This window comes from Nothobranchius furzeri, chromosome 18 (assembly GCF_043380555.1).
Source record: "Nothobranchius furzeri strain GRZ-AD chromosome 18, NfurGRZ-RIMD1, whole genome shotgun sequence".
Classification (NCBI taxonomy): domain Eukaryota; kingdom Metazoa; phylum Chordata; class Actinopteri; order Cyprinodontiformes; family Nothobranchiidae; genus Nothobranchius; species Nothobranchius furzeri.
Genome location: NC_091758.1, coordinates 6,855,277 through 6,882,025, shown reverse-complemented (window position 1 = coordinate 6,882,025; position 26,749 = coordinate 6,855,277). Strand labels below are relative to the sequence as shown.

The 26,749-nt window shown below is 42.6% G+C and overlaps 1 protein-coding gene across 1 annotated transcript in view; it reads right to left on the bottom strand.

Annotated features, from left to right (window-relative positions):
* The window catches only part of akap6 (A kinase (PRKA) anchor protein 6), a 348,892-nt gene that overhangs the window by 313,336 nt on the left and 8,807 nt on the right, over nucleotides 1–26,749 (bottom strand). Inside the window, exons 2-3 of the mRNA XM_054734609.2 lie at nucleotides 13,732–14,011; nucleotides 10,514–10,685 (exon numbers count right to left, since the gene is read on the bottom strand). Coding sequence (XP_054590584.2) covers nucleotides 10,514–10,685; nucleotides 13,732–13,967 — 408 coding nt within the window. The 5' untranslated portion in view covers nucleotides 13,968–14,011. The remainder of the gene's footprint in view (nucleotides 1–10,513; nucleotides 10,686–13,731; nucleotides 14,012–26,749) is intronic.

Here is a 26,749-nt window from a genome sequence, read left to right as displayed (position 1 = left end):
TCTGTCCGTTTTATAATCACCAATACGGACCTGAAAAACAAAGGAGACCGCTAGCTAGGTGATAACTTCTCACGGGGACGCACAGTTAGCAACGTTTTTTAAAAGTAAAGCAACTGGAAGGCAGTATGTTCTTTATTCTGAAAATCTCGAGAGCTTCTCTCCATTTCCGCGTTCAATTTCCTGTCTTTCCTTCCCCAAAAATGTCGAACTTGACCCGTTTCAGAGGCGTCGCGCGTAGAAAATAGAACCGGCGCGTAAAGGCCGCGACATGCTGCTCCTGAGATGCGGCCGACTCGCGCTGCTGACGGCTCCGGTGGAAAAGGTTCTGTTGACCACAGCGGTTCCTATCAGCAGCTATGACGTGCTGCTGCAGTAACGTGCTGCTGACGGCTCCCGTGGAAAGCCGGGGTTATACACACACACTCACATGCACACACGTAGAAAAATAAAAAACAAAATACGTAGCACACACATTTAGGAATGTATATACCCTAAATACTATATATATATTATTACTTAGATCAGCCATTTTTTTATTTTGCTTGTTTTTACATTACTGTATTTTGCACAACTATTGCTGTGAAACTCGCACACAAGAATTTCACTCGCATGTACTGTACCAGTGTACCTGCACATGTGACGTGACAATAAAAGCGATTTGATTTGATTTGACATTTGCAGGGGTCTCTAGTAGGAATGAACACCTTGTAAGTCCTACTCTGGAAAACAAGCTCTGGTGCGCCAGTTTCAGCAGAGAGATTTCAGCCCAAGGAGAAAGTAGCTTCAGGCAGCAGAAGTTAGTCTTATCTTTGGATATGTGACCATCTTGCCACCTCCTTAGTGGCCTAGTGGTAGAGTGTCTGCCCTGGGATTGGGGGGTCAGGGTTCAAAACCCAGTTGGGTCAAACCCAAATTCTCCCTGCTAGATCTGTTGGGGTTCTCTGGACTGTTTTTCTTTCTATTTCCTATTAGAAGCTAATGCAGGAAATACGTGTAGGAGACTTTTTTCACATTCAGCCTACATGCTAAGCTCAGGGTGACTGATCATGTTCCAAAATAAGTACAAAATAGTTTCTCAGTGAACCTGTTCTTTAAGTCTTTGTCCCTTGGTTCCATCAAACCCTGACAAAATTCCAGAAAGGCCCTGGATGTTGGGACACTGGTCCTGGGAAAGGACAGCCAACAACTGATCCTCTAATATAAAAGACATAAAAGCTTTTAGAAATGTAAATCAGGCTTACATGAGATGACCAATTTAGTTATTGCTGATTCCTAAAGTCTGTTTCAATACATCACAGTGTTGTTGTAGTGGGTGAACAAACCGCCAGGCTCTTGCTCTGTGCAGCTGTCAGACACTGCCTGCAGCATGACACTACAAATGGCTCAGAGGCTGGCATGAGAGAGAGAGAGAGAGAGAGAGAGAGAGAGAGAGAGAGAGAGAGAGAGAGAGAGAGAGAGAGAGAGAGAGAGAGAGAGAGCAGTTGCATCAGTATAATTATGTCTTACAGTCTCTCTATGGCAAGGTCAGGTTATAGCAAAATGCCCTGCAGGCACACGCATTATAAATATGACAGAGAGGAAGGGAGAGAAGAGATGAAGAGGATAAAAGAAAGAAACAAAGCCAGAAAAGAACAGCAAGGACATAATGAAGGAGGGAGATCACCAGAGGCATGAATCCAATTTCAAACCATAATCTGGTGATCTGCCTACTCCCATCCCCTGCCTGTCTTCTCTTGTTGTGGCCACAGACGGTCATGCCACCAGGTAACTCACACACTTAGAACTTGGATAGTCCATGTAAACGGCAGCTGACGATAACAGAGATGTGGAAGCAAAATACGGGGATGCTCTGACCCACTGATTTACAATTAGAATCAGGTAGAAAAGATGGGCGTTAAAGGGCAAATTGCAGGTTGCATTTTTTTTCTAGTTCATATAAAATGCTGTCCAAAAAATACTATTTAAAAAGCTCATTGTGGATATTTCGTTTTAAAATACATAACAGCAGAGTTTTCGTTTCTAAATCGGAACCTCTGATGTAACCGAAGGGAGTTAAGCTCGGCGCTGCCTCAGCTCAGTGTGGAGAGTGGGTAGGTCATGTGATCCAGTCAGTGTGTGTTTACTAGTGCTGGATTGTGTTCATTTTTATAAACTAGAGTGTGTGAAGGCTGTACCAACTCCAGCCTGTCTGGACATCGAGTCCCCGGGTTTCCAGATGAGAGAAACTACGCCTCTACCTCCGTGCCTGAGGGCGTTTTGTACAGCTGAAAAGACGGACGTCTGTAGCCCACATCGGTCAGTACCGGGACAGGGGTATTAACTTACCTATACTACGTTAATTGTCCGGTACACAATAGTAATCTGTACAATGTTGTGATGTTAGCACATGAGTTTAAGCTAACATGTTAACTCACCAGACACCTGCTACACTGCTTCTGCTTAATCTCTCTGCTTTGGCCGATCGTTTCTCCCTCTGGTGTGTTTCTGCTCTCTGGGTCGAGCAGCAAACTCATAACTTTATGGTTTTGGTCCATCAGAAGTATAATTATAAACATTTAAAGTTTTCTCTGTGTCAGCGCCGGCATTAGACTCCATACTTTTCTCTGGATTAAACTAACAGGACTCCCTCAGCTGACGTCACTTGGATTGACCAAAAAAAAACTTTCTCACAAAAATGACTCTAAAAGCCTAAATAATTTATGTATGTGTAAAAAAAAATGTTTAAGCCGAGTTTCTATGATGTTTCTCTAAACATTGGTTCATGGGAGTCTCCAACCTGCAATATGCTCTTTAACATTATGAAACGACAACCATGACCTTTTGTTATAAAAGGACAAGAGGACACCGCCTCTGTCTGGAGAGAGCTCAGGCCAATCACTAACTACAAGCCTAGGGCCCAACATGCTGCTGATGATCTACAACTGGCTGAACAACTTAACTCCTTTTATGCAAGGTTTGAAGTGCAACACCCCCCCCACCCCCACCCCCCACCCCCACCTACCCTACTGTGAACAGTACAGTCCCTGCTGACCACCCCTCCCCCTCCACTGCCATCTCAGTGACAGGAGAGGATGTGCTCAGGGTTTTCCGTAAGCAAAACCCACGGAAATCCCCGGGCCCGGACGGTGTCTCCCCCGCTACCCTGAGACACTGTGCAGAGGTACTGTCTGCAATCTTCACGGACATCTTTACCATCTCCTTGGAGACCTGCCACGTTCCAGCCTGCTTTAAGCTGTCCACCATTGTTCCTGTCCCTAAGAAACCCCATGTCACTGGACTGAATGATTACATGACGTCTGTAGCCATGAAGTCTTTTGAGCGCCTGGTCCTCCCTCATCTCAAGTCCTTCACCTCCCCCCTCCTGGACCCTCTGCAGTTCGCATACAGAGCTAATAGGTCTGTAAACGACGCCATCAACCTGGCCCTCCACTTCATCCTGCAGCACCTGGACTCCCCGGGAATCTACGCTAGGATCCTGTTTGTGGACTTCAGCTCTGCGTTCAACATCATCCTCCCTGCTCTGCTCCAGGACAATCTCATACCTGCAGGTGGATCACTGACTTCCTGACAGACTGAAGACAGTGCGTGCGGCTGGGGAAGAATGTTTCCACCGCTAAGACTATTAGCACAGGATCTCCACAGGGTTGTGTACTTTCTCCTCTGCTCTTCTCCCTGTACACAAACTGCTGCACCTCGAGCCATGACTCAGTTAAACTGATCAAGTTTGCGGATGACACCACCCTCATCGGGCTCATCTCTGACGGTGATGAGTCCGCCTACAGGAGGGAGGTGGAACGGCTGGTGTACTGGTGCAGCAGCAACAACCTGGAGCTCAATGCTCAGAAGACAGTGGAGATGATTGTGGACTTCAGGAAAGTCACAGCCCCATCTCTCCCCCTCGTCCTGACGGACACCCCCGTCACCACTGTGGACTCCTTCCGCTTCCTCGGAACCACCATCACACACGACCTTAGGTGGGAACCATCCATCAGCTCCCTGATCAAAAAGGCCCAGCAGAGGACGTACTTTCTGCGGCAGTTGAAAAAGGCCAAGCTGCCGGCCCAGATGATGGTGCAGTTTTACACGGCCATCATTGAGTCCATCCTCACCTCCTCCATCGCTGTGTGGTACACTGGAGCCACGGTGAGGGACAAACACAGACTGCAGTGCATTGTGCGCTCTGCTGAGAAGGTGATTGGCTGCAGCCTTCCATCTCTCCAGGACCTGTACCTCTCCAGAACTCGGGGGCGTGCAGGTCGGATAGCAGCTGACCCTTCGCACCCGGGTCACAGACTTTTTGAGCCGCTTCCCTCGGGCAGGAGGTTACGGTCCATCCAGACCAGAACCTCCAGCCATAAGAACAGCTTCTTTCCATCTGCCGTTAGACTTGTGAACAGATTATAAACACACAACCATGCTCGTCTTCTGTACTTGACACAACATCACGTTATCGGCCATGTTACCATTACCTGCCATTTTTAATAGCTGAAAGTTTTATTCTATTTTATTCTATTTTTAATCTTATTATTATTCATGTTATATGTAGCACATTAGTACCGAAGCAAGTTCCTAGTTTGTGAATTGTTTGTTCACTGACAATGGCAACAAACCTATTCTGATTCTGATTCTGATAAAAGGACAAGTGAAGGCAATGCAGCAGGCACTTGTGATGTACTGGATTTTAAAGTGGCCATATAAAGCCTTTTACCATGTGACATTATTTCTTCATGAAAACAACCCTCAGTGCTGTTTTGGGCTGGATTTATGCAATTTTCTCTATCAGCTGCAAGTTTAGAGTTTTCTTTTGGAAATTCTGAAAATGCCTGAATGAAAACTACTTAGTTATCAGGCATTCCTGCTCTCCCTGAAGTTGGTGGTCTTGGTTCTGAAACCTGGATATTCTGACAAATTACTTCTGCATTGGGACGAAACACCACAGTGAAAGTCCTGTATCCTGTCTACAAAGATGCACGGAATAGCCGACGCATGATATGTGTGTTAGGCCACTGTTATTTAGTAACAGGCTGGGTAAGAGGAGCATACTGGGTCAGGGTTAGGGTCTTCTCTTCTTCAGCTACACGGGCCAGAGCTGCTTCCAACCCTTTATCGTTAAACAGATTGAGATAGAAGGACTAATCTGTTTTTTTCTTCTTGCTTTGTTTATGTAGCCAGTGAGAGGTGAGCAGAGTAAATCAGCTAACATAGGAAATGATCAAATTCAGAGACACTAAATATTTAGCAGACAATACTAAAACTAAATTTTAAATAAATGAAATCTGCTTTAGCTGGCTAAATAAATGACTGCTGCTATCAAGAGTCAAACCCGCATCAGCACATAGCCAAATGAGACAAAAGGCAGGAGCCTAAACCGCTGGTCTAACATCAGGTTTCACGTCGACACTCTTGTCTGTGCCAGGGTGGGCGGAGTTTCCATGAAATGAACAGTTTCATTTATGGGTATAAGTTCAGGCTGAAGAAAAGAACTCGTATTGAAGATAAATGACATCTCAATAGTGCCAGTAATATTTGATCATATATTGTGCCTACCGTTGCTCTTGAAGGTTCAAGATATGGCTCTTCTGAATGTGGTGGATACAACAAAGCTCGTTCAACACCACGGATCTGATACCTGACCTCAGGGCTGGCCCCGGGCATAGGCCCATTAGGCCATTGCCCAGGGCGCCCTCTGCTGGAGGGGTGCCAAATCCTGACCCCCCTTGTTGTCTTTTTTTTTTTTTTTTTACTAAAATGTTATGTATCTAGATGTTTTCATGATAACTATTTGAGTGTTTTATTCTCTTACAGGAGAACAACCAAGTACCATTTGAAGATTGCAGAGGGCAGTCTTATGACAATGGAGCACACATGAAGGGAAGAACAAGGAAGTCCAAGCCGGACTGCTTCAGATTAACCCTAGGGCTTTATATGTGCCATGTGGAGCACACACTACAAATCTAGCTGTGTCTGATGCAGCAAAGAGCTCTGCAGATGCAACGGTCTACTTTGTTTACTTGCAGAAACTAACTTTTTCACTCACAGGTGGTCCATTTTAACAAAACATCTTGACACAACTGTGAAATCGTGGACAGATACTAGATGGGAAAGTCGAATCAACAGTGTGGCGGCTGTCAGATTCCAGGTTGCAAAAGGGAGGGATGCTCTTTTAGAGATAAGAGTGAGTACTGCAGATCCAGCCACACAAACTGAAGCACAACCACTGGCAGAAGAAGTTGGACCATACAGATTTTCAATATGCAGTGTTGTGTGGTATGCCATTCTTACAACATTCCAGAATGTGAGTAAACTTCTGCAGTCTCAGAGCATGCAGGTGGATGTAGCTGTTGATCTCCTTAAACAAGCAGAAGGCGCACTTGCTGCCTACAGAGAGAATGGCTTTGCTGCAGCCCAGACATCTACCAAAGAGACGTGTGAAGAGGTGAATGTGGGGGCTGCTCTAGAACAAAAACAACTCAGAAATACTAAAAGGCAGTTCTCCTACGAGGCCCCTGATGAACCTCTGACTGATTAATGAAAATGGAGGTCTCATTTTTCAGCTTGGTTGTAGATGTGCCCGTTGCATCACTAAGAGAGAGAACAGAAATGATGTGCAATGTTGCAAATAAGTTCAGTGTTCTCCTCAAAGTCCCCAATCTGCAAACTGAGGAGCTTGAACGGCAGACCAAAGATTTGTGCAGAACCCTGACAAATCAGGAGATCAGGCAGACCTGAATGATGAGGAACTGATTGTGGAGATGAAGTCTTTACCGCCACGGCCAAAACCAAGGATGACAATGTTAGAACTTCTAGTTTTCCTTGAAGAAAAAGACTTGAAAGAGGTGTATCCAAACTTTTGGGATCCAAACATTTTAATTTGTTTTTAACAATTATTTACTATTTACAACATTTTCAGAGTTGCACGTTTGTTTTTTTAAATCTATGAAACTAATGTTATTTTATTTACTATTGATACGTTGATATTGTTTACATTTTAAGAATTGCACTATTGTTTTCAGCCATTTTCTCTGTTGCTACTTTTTGTAAATGTTTACTGTGAATATTTTTGAGTGTGTCTCCATTGTACTGTTCTATTTATAGTCTCTATTGTTCATTTTAGTAATAAATCAAATAAATAAATATTTTTTGCAATGTAATCCAGATATTGAGTTACTGTGTGTTTCTGTTCTGGGCAGTAGGGGGCGCCAAAATCCTTTTTCGCCTAGGGCACCATGCAGCTCAGGGCCGGCCCTGCGTGACCTTAAAAGCAAACTCAACTTTTCCTTTCACACATCACCACAGAGTCTGCGTTTAGTCCTGCTCAGACTCCTTAAAGCTGCTGCTTAAAATGTGCCTCCTTCTAATGTGGTACAGCTTTAAATATACTGTGAAGATTAAGAAAAAGAAAAAATAATGAAGTGGTTCTTTCACATTTGTCTGAAAGCCTGAGCTAAAACAACAGCTCAGACCAAAAGCAACTACTCGGTTGTTGACCTCACCGAACTGCAGCACTTCCACACGTCCCTGGGTCCTCCATTCACAACGCACTCACCTATTTAGCAAGAGAACACCACTGTGGTGAGAGGTTTGCCACTCAATGATGTCAGAGGAGAAGCAGCTGGCTGGCACCACTTCAGCTTGAGATACTTGGTATCAGCGTGTACTCATAATCAGAGGAGCTGGACTCAGATTAGGAACAAACGTGTTGCTGGAACATCCCTAGTAAAAACTACATCTATTTAATGGCACAGTGTGTAAAATACTTCACTTTTTATCAACACACTTCAGAGTACATCATGCAGCTACAGCAGCCCACAAAAGGCAATGCGTCAATGTGGCGCTGGGTGCAGGGCCGCCGCGGTCCATACGCAAGGTACGCAGAGTACGTAGGGCCTCGGGACCTGGAGCAGGGCGGGGCGGGGCCTCAGGACCTGGGGCGGGGCTCAAAATTTACTACAGGGTTGAGTTACTACAGTAGCATTTTGCTCAGAAAACACATTCATTAGTTGCCCACCATTTGAGCCATTTAGTGTTTTCTTAATTATGTCACCTATCAGTCAAAATGTGGGCAAAATAGCTTTTTGTGATGTCCTGGCAAGGGTTCACATGTTCCTTACTGACAGTCCTATAGTGTTGACAAACTGGTGCATCACAAATTGTGTTGAATGTAAAACTATGGACTGATAATTACTGAAACAATCCTGTTGATAAATCAGTAAATAGTTAATATTTATGATAATATAAGCATAATTTCTAGATTTTTATTTTCATTTTTGTACTACTGACTTGTTGAAAAGATTATTTTAGGCACAACAAGCATGTTGAATTCCCTCTGCAGAAGTCTATAAACATATTATGTTGTTCTATAGCTGAATATTCGTCTCATCTAGTGATTCAGAGGAGGCTTTACACGTATTAAAGGCATCTTTGAGAAGACAGCTGGAGACAAAGCCAAGTGTGCTCTGTTTCATCCTCCTCCTTTTATCTCTTCCTTTCTCTTTCACCTCTGTCTCCATGTCTGGTCAGAATTACAAAGCATCCAAAAAACAATATCAATAAAGTTTTAAGTATCAGGCGTGACATTAAAGCAGACGCTTTGATGCTCCACCTGAGAGTAAATCTGTAAGGCGTCACCAGTATTCAAACATTAATTCTGTTTGCTTCACAGCCAGACAGGACACGGGACAAAACTGTTTCACGTTGTTGAAACAGAAGAAAGAAAAACATTAAAATGGAGATTGAATTCGAGTGTTTCAACTGAAAGTAAAAAAAAAAAAATGTGTTTGGCTTTTTAGAATGACAACTTTCTTAGTGGCATATGTAAATTTCATGCTTCAAAGGCATTTTTAACTGTAACATTAATGTGGAAATATGAAATCTATTAGATTTGTTTTTATTTTACATTTTCCTACACAGTAAGCTAAAATAAATGAAGGGTCAGGTGCACCATGTTTATGGTTCAAAGGGAAATTTCCCACATTGTAATGCAAACTATTGCAACTAGATGGCAGTATCAGCCAGTTATACATCCTCAGCAGGCTCGCGTTTAACTTTAAACATTACACTGAATCTCAATCAATCAATCAATCAAATTTTATTTCTAAAGCGCTTTTCAAACAAAGTGTTATTCAAAGTGCTTTACAAAATGACCCCAGATTCCCATAACAGGTTAAAAACATTAACAAACATATGCAATCACACGCACACACACACACAGACTCACACACACACACACACACACACACACACACACACACACACACACACACACACACACACACACACACACACACGAGTAAAAATTATATTAGGCTGAGTCCAGATGAGCCAAGTATGGTAACGTATTACACGTTTATTTCTTTTATATTCTTCTCTAACTTTATTATCTAAAGCTAAATATTTTTTTTCATTTCTACTCTATGTTTATTCAAAATATAATTTGTGTTTTTTATGTTTTTACTTGTTTTGGAGGGACAAATTATGTCACTAGCATTTTAACAGTTTTTTCTTATAGAACTACTGTCAATAAAACACATTTTGACCTTTTGTCCATGAATCTGAAATAAACATCCCAAAAATGTACCAATGCTTTTATTTATTTATTTATCTATGTTTTATCTTTTATATTTGCTTTCTTCTATCTTCATGAATAACCCGTACCAACACTAGAGGATGTAAGGTGATACAGTATGTTTAATACAAAGAAAAGATCTTGGGAGTTGTTTAGTATGTGACTGGTTGGCCCATTAACATGTAGGAATATTTACTTCTTCAGGCCATGGCTGGACTTTAGGGCTGTGAAATCCAATGTGCCGTTTCTTTTTAGATATAAATCAAGTTAAGATTGAATCACTCCCTCATAATTTTTATTGAAGTACTGCTGTGTTAAACTCAGAGTGAACTGCCTAGTGGAAGTGTTCTCTGATCGCCTCTCCCCTGTGAGGATAATGTCCAGGAAGGTGCTGACCAGATCACGGACCAAAAACCAACGTAGAAGTAATCATGTCTTTCTGTCGTTGCAAGTGTGAAGCAGTGGGTGGTAATCTACTAGAACTAGAAGGACTGCTTGATTTATTCTTCTATTTTTTTCTTCCTGGACCGTGGACACCTTGAGTTTTCACAGTTTGGAGATACTCTTCTAACCAAGGACAGAAAAGAACACAGAAACAACTTATTGCACTTTTGAACTGTTTAAACTAAACAGAGGGCCACTTTCAAATGCCTTGTTTGACTGCTTGTGGTTTTTTGTCTACCTTAAGTACGTTTAGTGTTTGCAATTTTGAATTTTTTATATTTATGTTTTGAGTTAATAATTAAGTTACTTTCAAAACATTTCATTGCCTTTCCTTCACCACAGGCCCTCATAGCAATTTTGGTTTTCTGATGTGGTCTTGTGCACAGCCTTAACCTTCCCTTACCAGGGGAGTTGTTACAATTGACATTTTATTGTTACAGGCCATGCTGGTTCATGGATACAGTAAACAGAAATCATGTTGTTTGAGTTTGCAGGCATGTCTACCTTCAGCTGCACCAGGTGAACATCAACATGTCTGTTGTCACTGTCTTGACCAACAGAGTGTGTGAGCTGTGTGACTCGGTCGCTGGTTGCTCTAAGCCACTTCTCAATCTCTGGTAAATGGAGGACGACTTTCCAGTCAGCACCAGTGTGAAGCGGTGGAGGCTTCGTTGTCCTGAAAACACCAGACACACCATCATCATTAACAGCTTCTCCTTGGCTTTACATTTGCGTTTGATTTCTCACGGTCCAAAGGGAATGCATTGAAAAAGAATTGTGAAAATTTCTGTTTTTTCAGTTTAAAAGAAAGAAAGAAAGAAAGAAAGAAAGAAAGAAAGAAAGAAAGAAAGAAAGAAAGAAAGAAAGAAAGAAAGAAAGAAAGAGAAAATAAAGGATTTTTATGTAGCGCCTTTTAAGATAAAAATCCTCAGGTGCTTCACAAAAAATAAAAATAAAATGTAAAGTATAAAAAGGATTTTTTAAATAGAAAAATATGTTTAAAATGAGAAAAATAAAATTTGTGATAAAAAATACATGTAAGGAAAGAGAGGGGGAAATGAATAGGAAAGAGGGAAATCAGTGGATCTTCAGTGGAAAGGCAGAATAAGAACAGAACAAGGAGAGGATGATGAAGGTCACACTAAAGTCAGCCTGAACAAGTGAGTTTTCAGCTGCTTTTTAAAGGAGACCACTGAGTCCACTGATCTCAGGCTCAGAGGGAGAAAGGTCCAGAGTATAGGGGCCACAGCCCATAAGATCATCTATGAATCATAAACACAGAGGGGTTTATGATTCTAAATCTTCATTTTATATATACATATATATAATCTCAAACTAAAGATGGAAATGCTTTCAATTGAGCAGCATGTAAAACCTTTATCGGTAACGGCAATCCACACTTTATTTTGTTTGTTTCTTAATTTTTATTTCAAACATCACCAATTAAAAACAAAGTAAATAACATAATTTGTAACAATCCACATTGTTTGAAATGGGGGTAGGTTGAAGTATGCACTTTAAAGGCCCTACCCCCTTTAACTATTTAATGTTTCAAAAGAGGGAAAAAATCCAATTTAATCTAAGAGTATCAATTCCTTCATTTTAACAAATTTACACCTTTTTTCCAAAAAATAAAGAAGATGGAAAGGAAAAAAGAAATAAAACAAAGTCACTGTTGCAACTGTGCGTCCAACAAGGCTCTCATCTATACAGGTGCTTATCTCCTGACTTGTGGACGGGAACAACTCTTGATACTTTCATTTTGTCTGGAAAGACTCCATTCTGAAAGGATAAATAAAAAATGTATGTTAAGGGTTTAATAATACCATCAATAACACTCGTCACTGTAATCGTATCAATTTCATTCCAGGCAGTGCAGGTTTTACTCTTAAGGCCACTGACGATGTCATAAATTTCTTTCTCTTCCACTGCTCACAGGAACATGGAAGTGTTGTTCCTTTCAATATAATCTAATGTATTTGTTAGTGTCTCTTTTACTTCTATTGATTCTGCCAATTTTGGTCCGATATTTACAAAGAATGTGTTGAATCCGTTTGCTACTTCATCCTTGTTTTTAATACTGCATTAATTTTCTCTAAAGAACTGTGAATAAAGATTGTCCCCAGTTTTGTTTTTAATTATACCATTTAATATTTTCCAGGTACCTTTTGGGCCATACTTATGGTAACTTCTTCGTAAAATATTCTCTTTTACTTGTTCTTATTATATTAGTCGGTATATTTTAGGATCGATCTCATTTATTGTAACTGCCGACTATTGTAATCTGTTTCTTTTTGTAATCTTAATTGATCAATTGACCTGCACTTGGGATGTGGGCGGAGCTACATACCTGTAAGTGAAATTAAAAGGCAGCATATTCAAAATTGTTTGTTCAATTGAATTTTAAACATCACTTTCAATTCCCCATCAGAAGCTGAAGGTGCTGAATAAAACACATATAAAATCATAAAACAGTAACAAACAATATATAAAAGCAATCATAAAAAAATGTGAAAGATGAGGACAGTCAAATAAAAACAAGAGACAAGGATAAGAACAAATGAAAACCTGTCACGACTCCCATCCTTCACCCTCCTCTGCCTCCTCATTTACTCTTCATTCAGCTCACCTGGTCCCCTCACCAAGCTCCAGCCAAGCCCCGTTTTCCCTAGCAACCTCAGTCAGCATCACTATCAACTTCATTCGTCTCACCTGTTCCTGTAATCAGCCTTCATCCACTTCACCTGCTCCTGACTCCTCAGCTCATTACTCACACCTGTTTCCCCTGCTACAAAAGAACCAGCCATCCAGTCAATCACTGCCAGATTATTGAACGTTATTGCTAGTAAATCTTCCAGTTTCTCCCTGCCTGTTTTCTGCCTCCAGACCTTGTTTTTCCTCCTGACCCCTGCCTTGCACGCTGCCTGCCATTTCGACCTTCGCCTGTCCCCGACTCTGTCTCCAGCCTCGCCCTCCTGGTAACTCTGCTGCAAATAAAGACTTTTTAAAATCTATTTTTACTGTGTTTGGTGTCATTACGGGTTTTCTGAGTTCTGTTCGTGACAAAACCAGCAACATCAAGCCAGTGTCATGAAGCCCTAATGCTGAAAGGCAACCAAATGAAAAGGAGCCTTTAAGCAGGACCTAAAGACCTGATCTGTCCAAAAGTGCAGAAAGATGAGGAGGAGCACTACCCCGAAGAGTCTTGCACTATTATCTTAAATAATGCTCTGTACTGCACCGGGAGCCAGTGCAGAGTATCCAACACTGGAGTAATGTGGTCCCAGCATTTTGTTCCTCTCAGAAACCTAACAGGTGAGTTTTGGATGAGTTGGAGCCGTGCAACTGCACCCTGACTCAGACGAGCATTGCAGTAGTACAGTAGGAACAGGACAAAAGCATGCACCCCAGACTCCAGATTAGCTGTTGTTTGAATGCAGGCAAAGACAACCATGGGAGAGTTTTTCCTCAGTTTGCCAGTCTTAGTTAACTATTACTCAACATGGCTGCAACAGCACTAACTTCTCTTTCTTTTCACTCCACAGGCATCATGCTGCATTTATGCTACCTTTACTTTGTCCTTAATTAGTGATTTACGCTGACAATTGATGAAACCATTGGACCAGGACATGATCAGTTTGCCAGAGATAAATCACAGTGGTCTTAAATGAAAATGTTATTCATAGTTTAATAAATGGACAGAATAATGAGTAATTTCACACCTCTGCGAAAAGTCATTCTCAAAGTTAGGTCCTCCAACTTCTTGGCTAGGGTTCAGGCCTGCTGAAGAGTCTCCATCCAGGGACTGATGGTCCAGATTCACGTTGGAAGAAGGACCGGTGTTCACGGTAGAAGATGTGGAGATGTCTGGGTCCAGGATTGGGGTTATTGGAGTCATCGACATTAACACTGGGGAGGAAGGCTCAGGACTCAGGGGTGATAAAGCTACAACGTTCATGGTGGAGGAAAGTCATGTAAGTGGATGGGTCTCACTGGAGCAAACTAGAGAGAAAAAGGACAAAAATACATAAAGTTCAATTAAAAACACAGAACTACTCAACTAATAAACTGCAGTGAAGGATAAGAAGAATATAAATCAAAGAAGAAAATTATTTTTAAAAAATGTAGAAGACAAAACAAAAGTTATAAAGTATTTAACATAGTTTATAAAAAGTTATGCTAAATAAAAAGTGTATAATTAAAAACTGTAGAATGTAGAAAATACTCCAGCTTTTGATAAAGGCATCAAATATTCTACTTCCTTCTGGAATAAGGTGCTGTGGCCTGATGAAACTAAACTGAGTTATTTGGGCATAACAAGAGGTGTTACGCATGGAGGAACAAGAACACAGCATTCCAATAAAAACACCTGCTACCTACAGTAAAACATGGTGGTGGCTCCATCATGCTGTGGGCTGTGTGGCCAGTGCAGGGACTGGGAATCTTGTTAAAGTTGAGGGATGCATAGATTCCACTCAAAATCAGCAGATTCTGGAGACCAGTGTGCAGGAATCAGTGACAAAGCTGAAGCTGCAGCGGGGCTGGATCTTTCAACAAGACAACAACCCTAAACACTGCTCAGAATCTACTGAGGCATTCATGCAGGGGAACATGTAGAATGTTCTGGAATGGCTATCTCAGTTCCCTAACCTGAATGTTATTGAACATCTGTTGTGTGAGTTGAAGAGAGCTGTCCATGCTCAGAGGCATCAGACCTGAATGAACTAGAGATGTTTAGTAAAGGAGAATGGTCCGAAATACCTTCAGCCTGACTCCAGACTCTCGTTAGAAGTTATAGGAGGCGTTTAGAGGCTATTTCTGCACAAGGAGGATCTACAAAATATTGACTTCATTTATTTTTGTGGTGCCCAAATGTATGCACCTGCCTAATTTAGTTTAAACAATATTGCATGCTTTCTGTAAATCCTATAAATGCCATTTCACTTCTCAAACATCACTGTGTGTGTTTGCTATACGATAAATTTAGCTGAAATATTTTATCGGAACAACCAATGATTTATACAGGAAAAGCATAAAATATTTTTGCATCCCACTGTATGTTTAGATAAGATGTCACTTGGGGTTGTCAAACTTGAATTTAATACTCTAGCAGCAATTTTGCAGATGCTTGAAATGGGCTGTGACAGCAGTGGCAGACAGTAGTATTTGAGTCAGGACTTAAGGGAGGCCACTGAGTAACATTCACTTCAGTCTTCTGAGAAGTTCTTAACCAGGAGAGATGTGTGTTTTTGGGTTGTGTTGGAAGAAAAAGAAAGCAACATCCCAGACTAAAATTTTAGTCTGGGATGTTGCTTTGCCTTCCAACACAACATGATTCCAATTTCCAGACCCATTCAATCAACCCCACATCACCATACTCCCATCTTTACTGAAATAAACAGCCAACAATCTACGTCTCCATAGAGCTCTAGTTTCATCTCATCTGAACAAAAGGCATGTTTCCAGTGTGCATAAGCTCCCTGCAGGCTGTTCTTAACATACTTCAGTCTGACCTAAAGGCATCTCATCTCTTGTTCAGTGGTAGGATGGATTCTAAAACCTTCTTGAACAGCAGTCATCTGTGCTATGAATCTAATATAACTTAAATAACATTTCTGTTGAAGTGATAAAGCTATTTGCACAATATTTCATCCAGTAAAGATTCATTTGTATGTATTCTTATGTCTACCTTTCTTTGTTCTTATATCTTGTATTTTCTTTTGTGATGTGCCAAATACACAACATGAGTGACATTTAAATTTTGTTGCATTCTCATGCAGTGACAAGAAAAGCTTTCTGATTTCTGGTTGTGTAAAGATTTACTTGCAACCCTGGTTCACAATGTTGTAAATGTTTAGTAAATGATGGCATTACCCAAAACATGCTGAAATGTATTATTCCTATACTCTTATGTTCCTCACTCCCAGGATTATTTTTGTATACACTCAAACATCCAGGCTGACTCACCGACCAGCAGCAGCAATCTGTGCCAGGGTTATTCAAACTCTCTATTGATTGTGATTAGCAACATGAGGTAGCAGTGAAGCAGAAACATGTCAGTAGGACTGCAGAACAAACATTTAAGGGATAAAAGTCAGCCTGAATGACGATAAACATGGTGAACCAGTTTGTTCTGTGCAGGAATCAGTTTATTCAGTTTGTTCACAAAGCCATGAAGGCAACATTGACGGGTTGCTGGCTTCAGTCACTGTACAGATACAGATGTTCAACAACACAATTATAAACACCCATCCTCTTTTCTGCTCAGTAAACCTGCTGAGTCACTCTTCCTGTCTAAGAGCCATGAGGTCAGTTATCAGAAATAAATATGACGGCCTCTATGACCTCATCAGTAGCATGATAACAGAGAAATTACGTGGCAGGTAAGTAGGAAGACATGTCATGATTAACAGGCATGAAAGAGCTGAGATCACATTCCTGATACAACAAATCAGTGAGGTGATGCAATCTGCTGGGTTTTCTTACATAGAAAACTTTTAACTAAATGGAATAATAAACTGACTCAGTGCATTGGTTAGTAGGTTCAATTGGAATGTTTACTTTGCAAAGAGCCTTGAGATTACTCTTGTGATTTGGCACTATATAAATAAAAATGTAAAAAGTAGACGTCATTCAGAAGTCAAAGTAAATTATTAAATCTAACCACAAGAGTACACGTGGGATAACAGTACGAACATGACAATGATTCTTACATATAAAGGATAAGAGTGGCTCCTGAGAGCTCTGCAGATGACAGCATTTTAATTTAGAAACATAATAACAACTAGAACAACATCTATAGTAATTGTAATGATTGTTTTTCTTTAAAAGATAAACTCAATAAAGTCACATGACCAACTACGTTACATGCTTGACTGATTAAAGTGAGACTGACCAGCCTATTTTTGTTTTGTCAGTAAGCAAGCTCTAGTGAATGAGATTATGTTATTTTTATACCTTCTCATATTATAAATCACAACGTTTTAAGTTTCTGTCACAACTTTTCAATACAAGGACCAAAATCATTAAGTTAAAAAGTCTCTGTGGGCCACCAAAAAGTCCATTCGTCCATTTTCTTCTGCTTATGCGATGTCGGATCGCGGGGACAGAAGCCCAAGCAGAGAGTCCCAGGCTTCCCTCTCCCCAGTCACTCGAGCCAGCTCCTTTGGGGGAATCCAAAGAAAGCCGACAAACATAGTCTCTACGGTATGTCTTGGGTATTCTTTTGGGTCTCCTCCAGGTTGGACGTGGCTAGAAAATCTCACCAGGGAAACATCCAGGAGGCGTCCTAAAGAGATGTTTGAGCCACCTCAACTGGCTCCTCTCAATGTGGAAGGGCAGTGGATCTACTCTGTGCCCCTTCTAGATGACCAAGCCTCTCACCCTATCTCCATTTCAATTTCAATTCAAGTTTATTTTTATAGCATCAAATCAGACCAGAGTCATCTCAAGGTACTTCACACAGTAAACATTCCAATACAGGTCGGTTCATTAAGCCAATCAGTAAAAAGTTTCCTAAATAAGGTACCCAGCCGGTTGCATCAAGTCACTGACTAGTGTCAGAGTCTTTACAGCAATCCTCATACTAAGCAAGCACAATCTCTAAGGGAGAGCGTAGACACTCTGTGGAAAAAAATTGTTTTGACTGCTTGTATCCACAATCTCATGCCTTCCGTCATTACCCAAAGATCGTGATCATAGGTGAGGGTTGGAACATAGCTCAACCAGTAAATCGAGACCTTCACCTATCAACTCAGCTCTTTCTTCACCATGGCAGTGAGGTACAACGCCCGCATCACAGCAGATGCAGCACCAATCTGCCTGTGGATCTTGCGCTCCAACTTTCCCTCACTTGTGAACAAGACCCCAAGATACTTAAACTCCTCCACTTAAGGCAGGACCTCATCCCTGACCTGAAGAAGGCATTCTACCCTTTTCTGATTTAAGCCCATGGTCTTGGATTTAGAGGAGCTCATTCTCATCCTAGCTGATTCACACTTGGCTTCAAACCGCTCCAGCAAAAGCTGGAGATCACGTTCTGACTAAGCCAAAAGGACCACATCATCTGCAAAAAGCAGAGACCCGACCCTTAGGCTTGGTACACCATAATCCCGAAGTACCCCTGTTATGTGCGCTTCCCCTTTTTGGCCAGGATGGCCTCAGTGGCTTCTGCCTCGCCTGTCTCCCGGTTACAGCTGCCCAGCTGTGTGTAATTGTAATCACCAGTCAGCTGTTAAAAGCTTCTCTCCTGCCCTCAATCGGGGAGAAGGTACAGGGTATGGTGGGTGCAAAGGCATTCATTGTGCTCTCTTTTCCTCATGTGCTCAGTCTTGTTAGCTGTTTGTTTAATCTCTCATTTTAGTAAACTAGTTCGGATTGACTCGTGGGTAAACTGACTTTGACTTGGATTTGGACTTGGAATTTGTATGAGTACCTGCTTAACAGGACTGCTCCCTCTCAGAGTTTAGATTTAGATTAGGACCTTTTCCGTTTGTATTCCCAGCCCCTTCTGGGCTGGCGCTTTTAGTTTTCCCTTTTGTGTATACATACGTTGTAAATACCTTTTGGTGCTTCTTTCTGTAAAGAAATAAATCCTTGGTACAGCGACACTGCACTCTGTTATTATTCAACCCACACACTAACATTTTTGCTACCTCAACAACATCACTCCTAGCGAGCTGAGGGACGTAAAAACGTGGGGGCTCGTCCAGGATTTGTCATTTATTTTGCTCTATTTGTCCCGGTATTGTGTGTGTAAAAATATTAACTTTGTTTGTGTCCCTTAGAGTCGGAGCATGGCATCCTTTGACTTGCCTGTGTTTGTGGCGGCTTCTTCGTGCCGGCTGCTGGAGAGTTGCCGCAAAGCGGATCTGCAGCAGGTTGCCGCCCACTTCAGTTTACTCGTGCCTAAGCAGTTGACTAAGGATGCACTTCGCCTGCTCGTCACTTGATTACCTGGAGACACAGAAAATCCTCCATCCGTCTTCCACTCCAGTTGCATCTTCACCTCCCTCCTGCGATGAAGAGGACCGGCACAATGACAAGAAGGAGACCCCCGCCACAGCTCTGCCTTCTCCAGGAAAGGACTCCACTGGTGGCTCTCCATCTGACATAGCTTCACCTGGAGCTAGTCCCCACGAGATTGAAATGAAGCGTATGGACACCGAGGTTCGCCTCCGCAAGCTCGAGCTACAGATTAGGACCCTGAACGCTGTCGCTTCCTCGAGCCTTACTCTGGCTGCTGAACACCCGACAGTCTCGATTTCGCCTCCCCGTGCCTTGCCCCGTGCCGCCTCCTTTCCTCCTGGTGCCTCATCGTTAAATCAATCAATACTTTATTAACCCCAGAGGGAAATTAGTTTCAGTACACACGATTCAGAGATCAGACATACATGGGCAAGACACATGACAAGAATTGGTGACTGTGGTCATTCACAACCCGAGTCGCGCTACCTTAATAGAGATAAGAGGGTTTACATGAGGATTGGTTCAGGATGAGGGAAAAAAAGGCACTTCAGAGTTACTCTCCAGCAGGAGCGCAGCTTTGCTCTGCAAAAAGACACCTCAACAGATATTCAACAGACTTCAGACAACACAACATAACATGAGACTCCAATAGGAAGGCAGGGGGGGAGCTGGGATCCTGTTTCCCCCAGCGAGAGCAGCCATCTGCGGCGCTCATCTACTGTACAGTCACAGGTGGGAGGGAGATCTTGGGAGAAGCAAAGAGTACATTGACTCCTACAGATTGATGACCTCACCAGGCTGAAGTCCCCAATCTGAAGGCGGGGGGTAGGTCAGGTTTTCACAGCATCTGTCTGCATTCCTTCATGGGGTTTTTATTTGCTCGCCGCGGCGTCAGATTGAGATAACAAGAATTTGTTTGGGTCAGGCTGAGATAATTTTCCTCTCTGCCTTCAATCTTTAAACTGATCATTCCAGTCCTTCAGTGAAGCCAACCTTGGGTTTTTAAACTTGTCCATACCGTCCGTTGACTCTCTCCGAGATGACATCCATTTTGCACACTAACACCGGTATCGCAGCTATAACATTGTCCAGCTTATGATTCACCTCGAGTAACGTCCCAGTCTGAGAAGTCTCCACATGTGCGGTGCTTTCCGTGGGTGCGGGTCGCCCTCCAATCGCTCCCGTCTTCCCAAATTTCCAGAAAACCAGATATCCTCCCACTCCAATCAGGAGAAATTCAGTGATTATCAGGCCGAATATCCAGACGTCTTCGATATCCTCAATGGACAGCTGGCTGAGGCATATGATCTTCCACTCCTTATGGGAATCCAAAATATACCCCACCGGGTGTGTCCCCTGTGGACATGTGGGAGCCCCCTGCTCCGTTCTCATTGTTGAAAAAATCTTATCGATCGCATTGAATGACCAGTATATCAAATCCATGGTTAGTAAAAATAGAGTTTTTCAGAAGAAATGCAGAGAAGCACTCTGTGGGCAGACAGGACAAAGAGCCTTGGGAAAAAAAGATAAGGGAGTGAAAGAGAGAAGTGTCTGTACTTCTCGAGTGCCTTGAAGAAGAAACCTGGCTTCGATGTCAGCAAGTGTGTCTCCCTCCTTCCACCGTTCCGAAAAACTGAAGTGGATGGGTATTCCCAGGCTTTCGAGCGGATTGTGGTGACTCTGCCGTGGCCTCGTGAGGTTTGGTCGTTGCTCCTGCAGTGCAAACTCTCAGGTAAGGCCCTTCAGGTTATTTCGGCTCTGTCTAACAGACAGCGCTAGTTACGAGCGTGTGAAAGCAGCAGTATTAAATGCATATGAACTCATGCCTGAGGCTTATCGCCAACGTTTCTGGTCTGAGAAACCTAAGCCAAACCAGTCGCATGTAGAGTATGCTCACACAAAGGCTATGCTCTTTGAGAAATGGTGCTTAGCTTCGGGAGTAAACTCCTTGGCAGACTTAAAAGAACTACTTTTAGTGGAGGAATTTAAGAGACGTGCCCGAGACTTCTGCTATACTTGAATGAACAAAAAGTCTCCTCTCTTTCCTCTGCAGCCCTTTTAGCAGATGAGTTCTCCTTGACTCATTGGTTCCGAGAGTCCAAACCCGAATCTATCTGAGGGGTGAGACCCTCTGTTAATCTGCCTAGCCCCGATGTCTCGCCAGAGTGTTTTTATTGTCACAAACGAGGACATTTCATCCGAGACAGCTCCCTCCTTCAACAAAAAAATAGGAGAAGTATAACCTCTCCTCCAGCCAAGAAAATAGCATTGTGTTCTGAAAAACCTACACCAGTGGTTAAAGGTGAAACACATCACTCAAGTTTTAAACCATTTTTATCCTCTGGGCGTGTGTCACTGTTAAACTGTGAAATCAACCAGGAAGTGGTGATTTTGCGTGACACGGGTGCTTCTAAGATGAAGTGTGTTGCTCTTTTCTACAACTAGCCATGCTGGCTTGTCAGTCCTATTACAAGGCACCGAAATGGGTGCCATTCCAGCTGAGGTTCATCATCTTCGCCTGACCTGTCCTTTGGTTACAGGGAACCTGAAGGTAGCCGTTTTAGATGAGTTACCAACTCAAGGTGTAGACCTGATATTGGGAAATGATGCTGCTGGTGGACTAGTATTACCTCCTCCTGAGCTCATTTCTTTACCTGAAATTGGGGAAGACTCAGATTTATTATCTGCTTGTGTTCTTACATGAGCTCAGCTTATGAAAGACCCTGAAGTCTCCATTAAAGGTTCAATGTCGTTCCCTCTCTTGTACGAAAATGCTCCCGGTCCAGATCATGTAGTAACTCCGCCCGATCTGGCCCCTAGAGGTCCTCTGACGGACTTGCCCATCTCTTGTGAGACATTAGCTAATGCTCAGAAATCAGATACAACTCTGGACCCTTATTTTTCTGTGGTTGGTTTTGCTCCGTCGTCCCCTCAAAGTCCGGCCACCTATGTGATTGAGGGTGACATTTTGTTCCGCTGCTGGACTCCGCCCTCTGCCAACAACTCTGAATGGGCTCAGATTAAACAAATTGTGTTCCCAGAAAAGTTCAGAAGCTATATTCTCTCCTTAGCTCATGAAAGTGAGTGGTCCGGTCATCTGGGAATTAACAAAACCTACAATGCTATTTTACGCCACTTTTTCTGGCCGGGTTTGAAACGACACATTTCTGAATATTGTCGTAGCTGTGCTACTTGTCAAACCGTAGGAAATCCGAATCAAAAGATTCGACCAGTTCCTTTGTATCCGACTCTGGTGATTTCGACCCCATTCGACCATATCGTTATAGACTGTGTGGGGCCTCTTCCTCCCTCTCGGCCAGGACACAAATATCTGCTTACAATTATGTGTTCGGCCACCCGCTATACCGCTGTCCTCCATTACCACGAAAAACGTGATAAAAGCACTAACTAGTTTATTTTCTGTTTTTGGGTTGCCCCAGGTCATTCAGTCAGACCAGGGAACCAACTTCACTTCTCTGATCTTCTCTCAGGTTGCAAAGACCCTGAATCCTGAAAGCCAAGGTGTCATTGAGCGATGGCACCAAGCGTTGAAGTCTATGCTCAGAAAACACTGTTTTTTTTTCTGGTCGTGGGAAGGGGGTCTTCCTTTTGTTTTGTTTGCAGCCAGGGATACGGTTCAAGACTCCACTGGTTTTAGCCCAAATCAGCTTGTGTTTGGTCATGCCCCTAAGGGCCCTTTGAAGGCTTTAAAAGAAAAGCTTCTCTGGCCGGTCCCTGCTGTTGGTTCTAGTCCTCCCTCCTATGTAAGCTCTTTTCAGAAACAACTCAAAGAAGCTAATCAGTTAGCTCAACAGCACCTGAGGACGGCAAAAGCCTCTATGAAGGCCGCTTTGACAAAAAGTCTACGTTCTGTGTTTTACAAATAGGAGATAAAGTCCTCCTTCTGAGTCTCACAGTGGGCTCCTCATAAGCTCCTAAGTTTGAGGGTCCCGTTTGAAGTTGTGTTAAAATTGAACGAGCGCAACTATGTAATAAAAGACCCTCTGATGCGCAGAAAAACAAAGGTTTGTCACATAAATCGACTCAAACTGTTTAGTGTGAGGGAGTCCCCCCCCCCCCCCCCCCCAGTCCTGTGTCACTGCCGCCCATGTCGTTACTCAACTTGCAGACTACTCTGATGTGACCTTACCAGCCTTTACCATGGGTCCTCCTACCACCCATCGACTGTGCAATTCAGAAGCCCTTAAGAACATGTCTAACCATTTGAAACACCTTTTACCTTCTCAACAGGTGGAATTACAGGGTCTGGTTCATTCTTTTCCTGAACTATTTTCAGATGTTCCTACACAGACTCATCTCATCACCCACGACATTATGCTTTCAGACTCAACCCCAGTGAGGATGCACCCCTACCGCGCCAGTCCTCATAAGCGTGAGTTAATGAGACAAGAAGTTAACTATTTACTAGAGAACGGCTTGGCTAAACCATGTACCAGCGCATGGAGTTCACCCTGCTTGTTAGAGAACAAACTCGATGGTACGTATAGGTTCATCACAGATTACCGTAAACTAAACGCTGCTACGGTTCCAGATTTGTTCCCTTTGCCGCGTGTGGACGACAGTGCCGATAGTGTGGGTGCCGCCTCTTTTGTCTCCAGACTTGACCTTTTGAAAGGCTATTGGCAAGTCCCATTTTGCATCCAAGGTCTCTGCTTTCATGACTCCTGATAACCTCCTACAGTAAACAGTATTGCCCTTCGGCTTAAGAAATGGCCCTGCTACTTTTCAGAGGCTAGTGAATCAAGTTTTGCAGGGGGGGGGGGGGGGGGGGGGGCAGTATGAGTTAAAAAGAAAAATTTAATTATAATGAAGCCAGCACTCCAGCCATGTGCATCACGCACTGTACAGGCACCAAGTGGCCAGGGGGGCACCAACTGACTTTAAGTTAGCAGTTGTTTAAGAGTTACTTTGAAATAAATACATGCCACGTTTTCAAAATGTATTATAATAAAATATAATAAAGTAATTGCCATAGTGTTATTTTTCCATTCATGTTTTGTAGTCACAAAGGTCAAGTTTTTCAACAAAATGAACAGAAATTAACTTTTAATTTGCAGCCACAAACTGCGTCACACATCCAAGGACACATCACATCCACCCGGCTTCCAACCAAGAAAAACAAGGATGTACGACTGTGCAACCAGTCAAGGAAGCCATGATATCTTTGTTCAAGATCTCAGGCAGGAGAACTTTTATTTTCACTCTGAATAAAGTTCATCTTCCTTGAATCATAAATGACTTGCGAGTTGATAAAACAGAATTATTTCCTGATCTAGTTCATTTCTAGCTGGCTCCTGGTTTGGCCAAACCGGTGAGCACGCATTTGAGACCATCCTCTCTTTCGACCTCAGGTCAAAACATTGCTCTGCAATGCTTGCTAATGATTACAGCCATACGGTTCTTTTAAGAGCCACCACACAGCCTTAGATGCAAAATAGACACTCTAGCTTCCTGCCGCTGTCCAGAGATTACCTAGACTAGACAGGTTGCAATCCTATGGCGCGGTATGGAGGCCAAAATTAAGGCTGCCCAGCAGCAGGAGGCTATATAAATTCCGAAGCAAACTACTGACCTGATTAATGATAAGCTGGCGCAGGCAACTGAGGGACTGGCGCTGCTTACTGAGAAATGGCACCTTTACCGGCGTTACAACTAGATATGCTAGGGACTAGCAGCCCTCAGCTGGTCATTGACAGGATCACACACTCTCTCTGCTGTCTGTTAGCATGGATAGGCTAGCGTTAGCCTGGACGAGCTGGTGTTAGCATTGGAGAGGCTAGCCATTAGCGTGCCTAGGCTGGCCACTAGCAAGATTTCCTACCCCCTCGACAGACCTCTAGCATGGATAGGCTGGTGTTAGCATCGGAGAGGCTAGCCATTAGCATTTCTCGGAGAGTCACTTACTCTAGTAGATGCAGGGTTTTATTTTTATTTTTGTTGTACATGTTCTATAGTTTTAATAAAGATAACATCACAATTTTAATAATTATTAATCTGTAATTCATTCAGTGGTGGGCAGTCAGGGCCAGCAAAGCCTTCTCTGCTGGCCTAAACATACTCAAAAGCGTAAATGTATTTTTTTTCCTTTGGTAATTATTTTTAAATAAAAAAAAATGTTTACTGGTCTATTTTCTTTATATCCTATTATACCCACTTGGCTGCGCTGCTTCCAGTGTTAAAATACCAAGGCTGGGTGTTATCCAATCAGATTTAAGCTAGCTTGTGTTTTCAGGCAGATTAGTCTGCCCTAGGCCTTCAGAATCAATCGAGAAGCCCACTGTCCGCTGTAAGTGAACAGAGACGATCCAGTTGCGATAGCCAATCAGCTCACGAGTCAGCGTGGCTCAGGCCAGCTAGCTGGCCTCACGCAAAAGTTGACATGAACGCATCCTGTGATTGGATAAGCAGTAGTTAGAACTTTTCTAGCAGCATTAAGCAAAATATCAAAACTAAACACAGAGATTTGTACCTATAGGCAGCTATCGGTGTATTTTTGAACACATGATGGCTGAAAGAGGAGAAGAGACAGACTTGGTTGCAGATTTACTTGCCACACCATTTTCAAGACGGACCTTTCAAGAAAAAATGGATCTTTTGAGAACAGATCATCGGACTCCAATGCTAGCTGGCTTGTCCCAGCAGGAGAAAGGATTTGTTCGTCATTTTCAGGCAAGCAACTATGAACGGTACCCATGGCTAACAGCTTCAGAGAACCGCTGCAGGTTATTCTGCTGGGAACGCCTGTTGCTCGCATCAGATGGATTTGGTAGCATTAAAGCGCGTTAAAACGTACAGTATGCCAGAAACACGATCGGACAGACACGGCTTTCAGCTTTAGCCTCCATGTCCATAGAAAAGGACCTACTCATGGACCTGAAGTGCACAGATAAACTGTACAGAGCCATTGAGGTTTTCCTGAGGAAAGAAAGAAGGATGGATTTTATTTTCAAATGAGCAGGAGAGGAGGAGATCCATGCTGGACATTTATGTTGGTGAGTAGAAACATTTTATTAGTATTTTTTAATGTTTTGTCATTTCATTTTGTTAATAATAAATAAATGTAACGAAATAAAATGGCTAAATGAAATTATTCTGTGTGTTCTGTTTCTATGCAATTTATATTGTGTATAACGTGGTGTGTGCAGCTGCGCTAAAATGTTCAATTGTTTCGCGGTATAATTTTTTCCAAAACAAATGCAAATAATGTGTTTGCTTTACTTATTTATTTTATTGTCTCATCTCTTAAACCCGTCTTTCATTTCTGAGATTTGACGGTATCCGTGGTCAGCTTCCTACTCTCAACTGGGAATGCGAGTTTGATTTTAAAGACTCTGGAAATTATGTGTCTTGACCAGCCACTGGTGTGTGTGTGTGTGTGTGTGTGTGTGTGTGTGTGTGTGTGTGTGTGTGTGTGTGTGTGTGTGTGTGTGTGTGTGTGTGTGTGTGTGTGTGTGTGTGTGTGTGTGTGAGGTTTCTCCAGCTGTGATGTCCTATTGATGGTATTTTAAGGTGTATTAAATTAGATTGGACTGAATAGGAAATCACTGAAGGCCCAGGGGTGGAACGCACCGCCCGCCACTGAATTCATTACTGTGCAAGGTTTTTAGCAACTGAATGATTTGTAAACTCAATTCTTATATTTGTTTTGGAAAAAGCAAAGGTATAACATAAATGATTCAGAATTATACCCTACAATGCAATAAAACAGACCACCCATCCTACATCTGAACAGCCACAGTCAGATTTACTTTG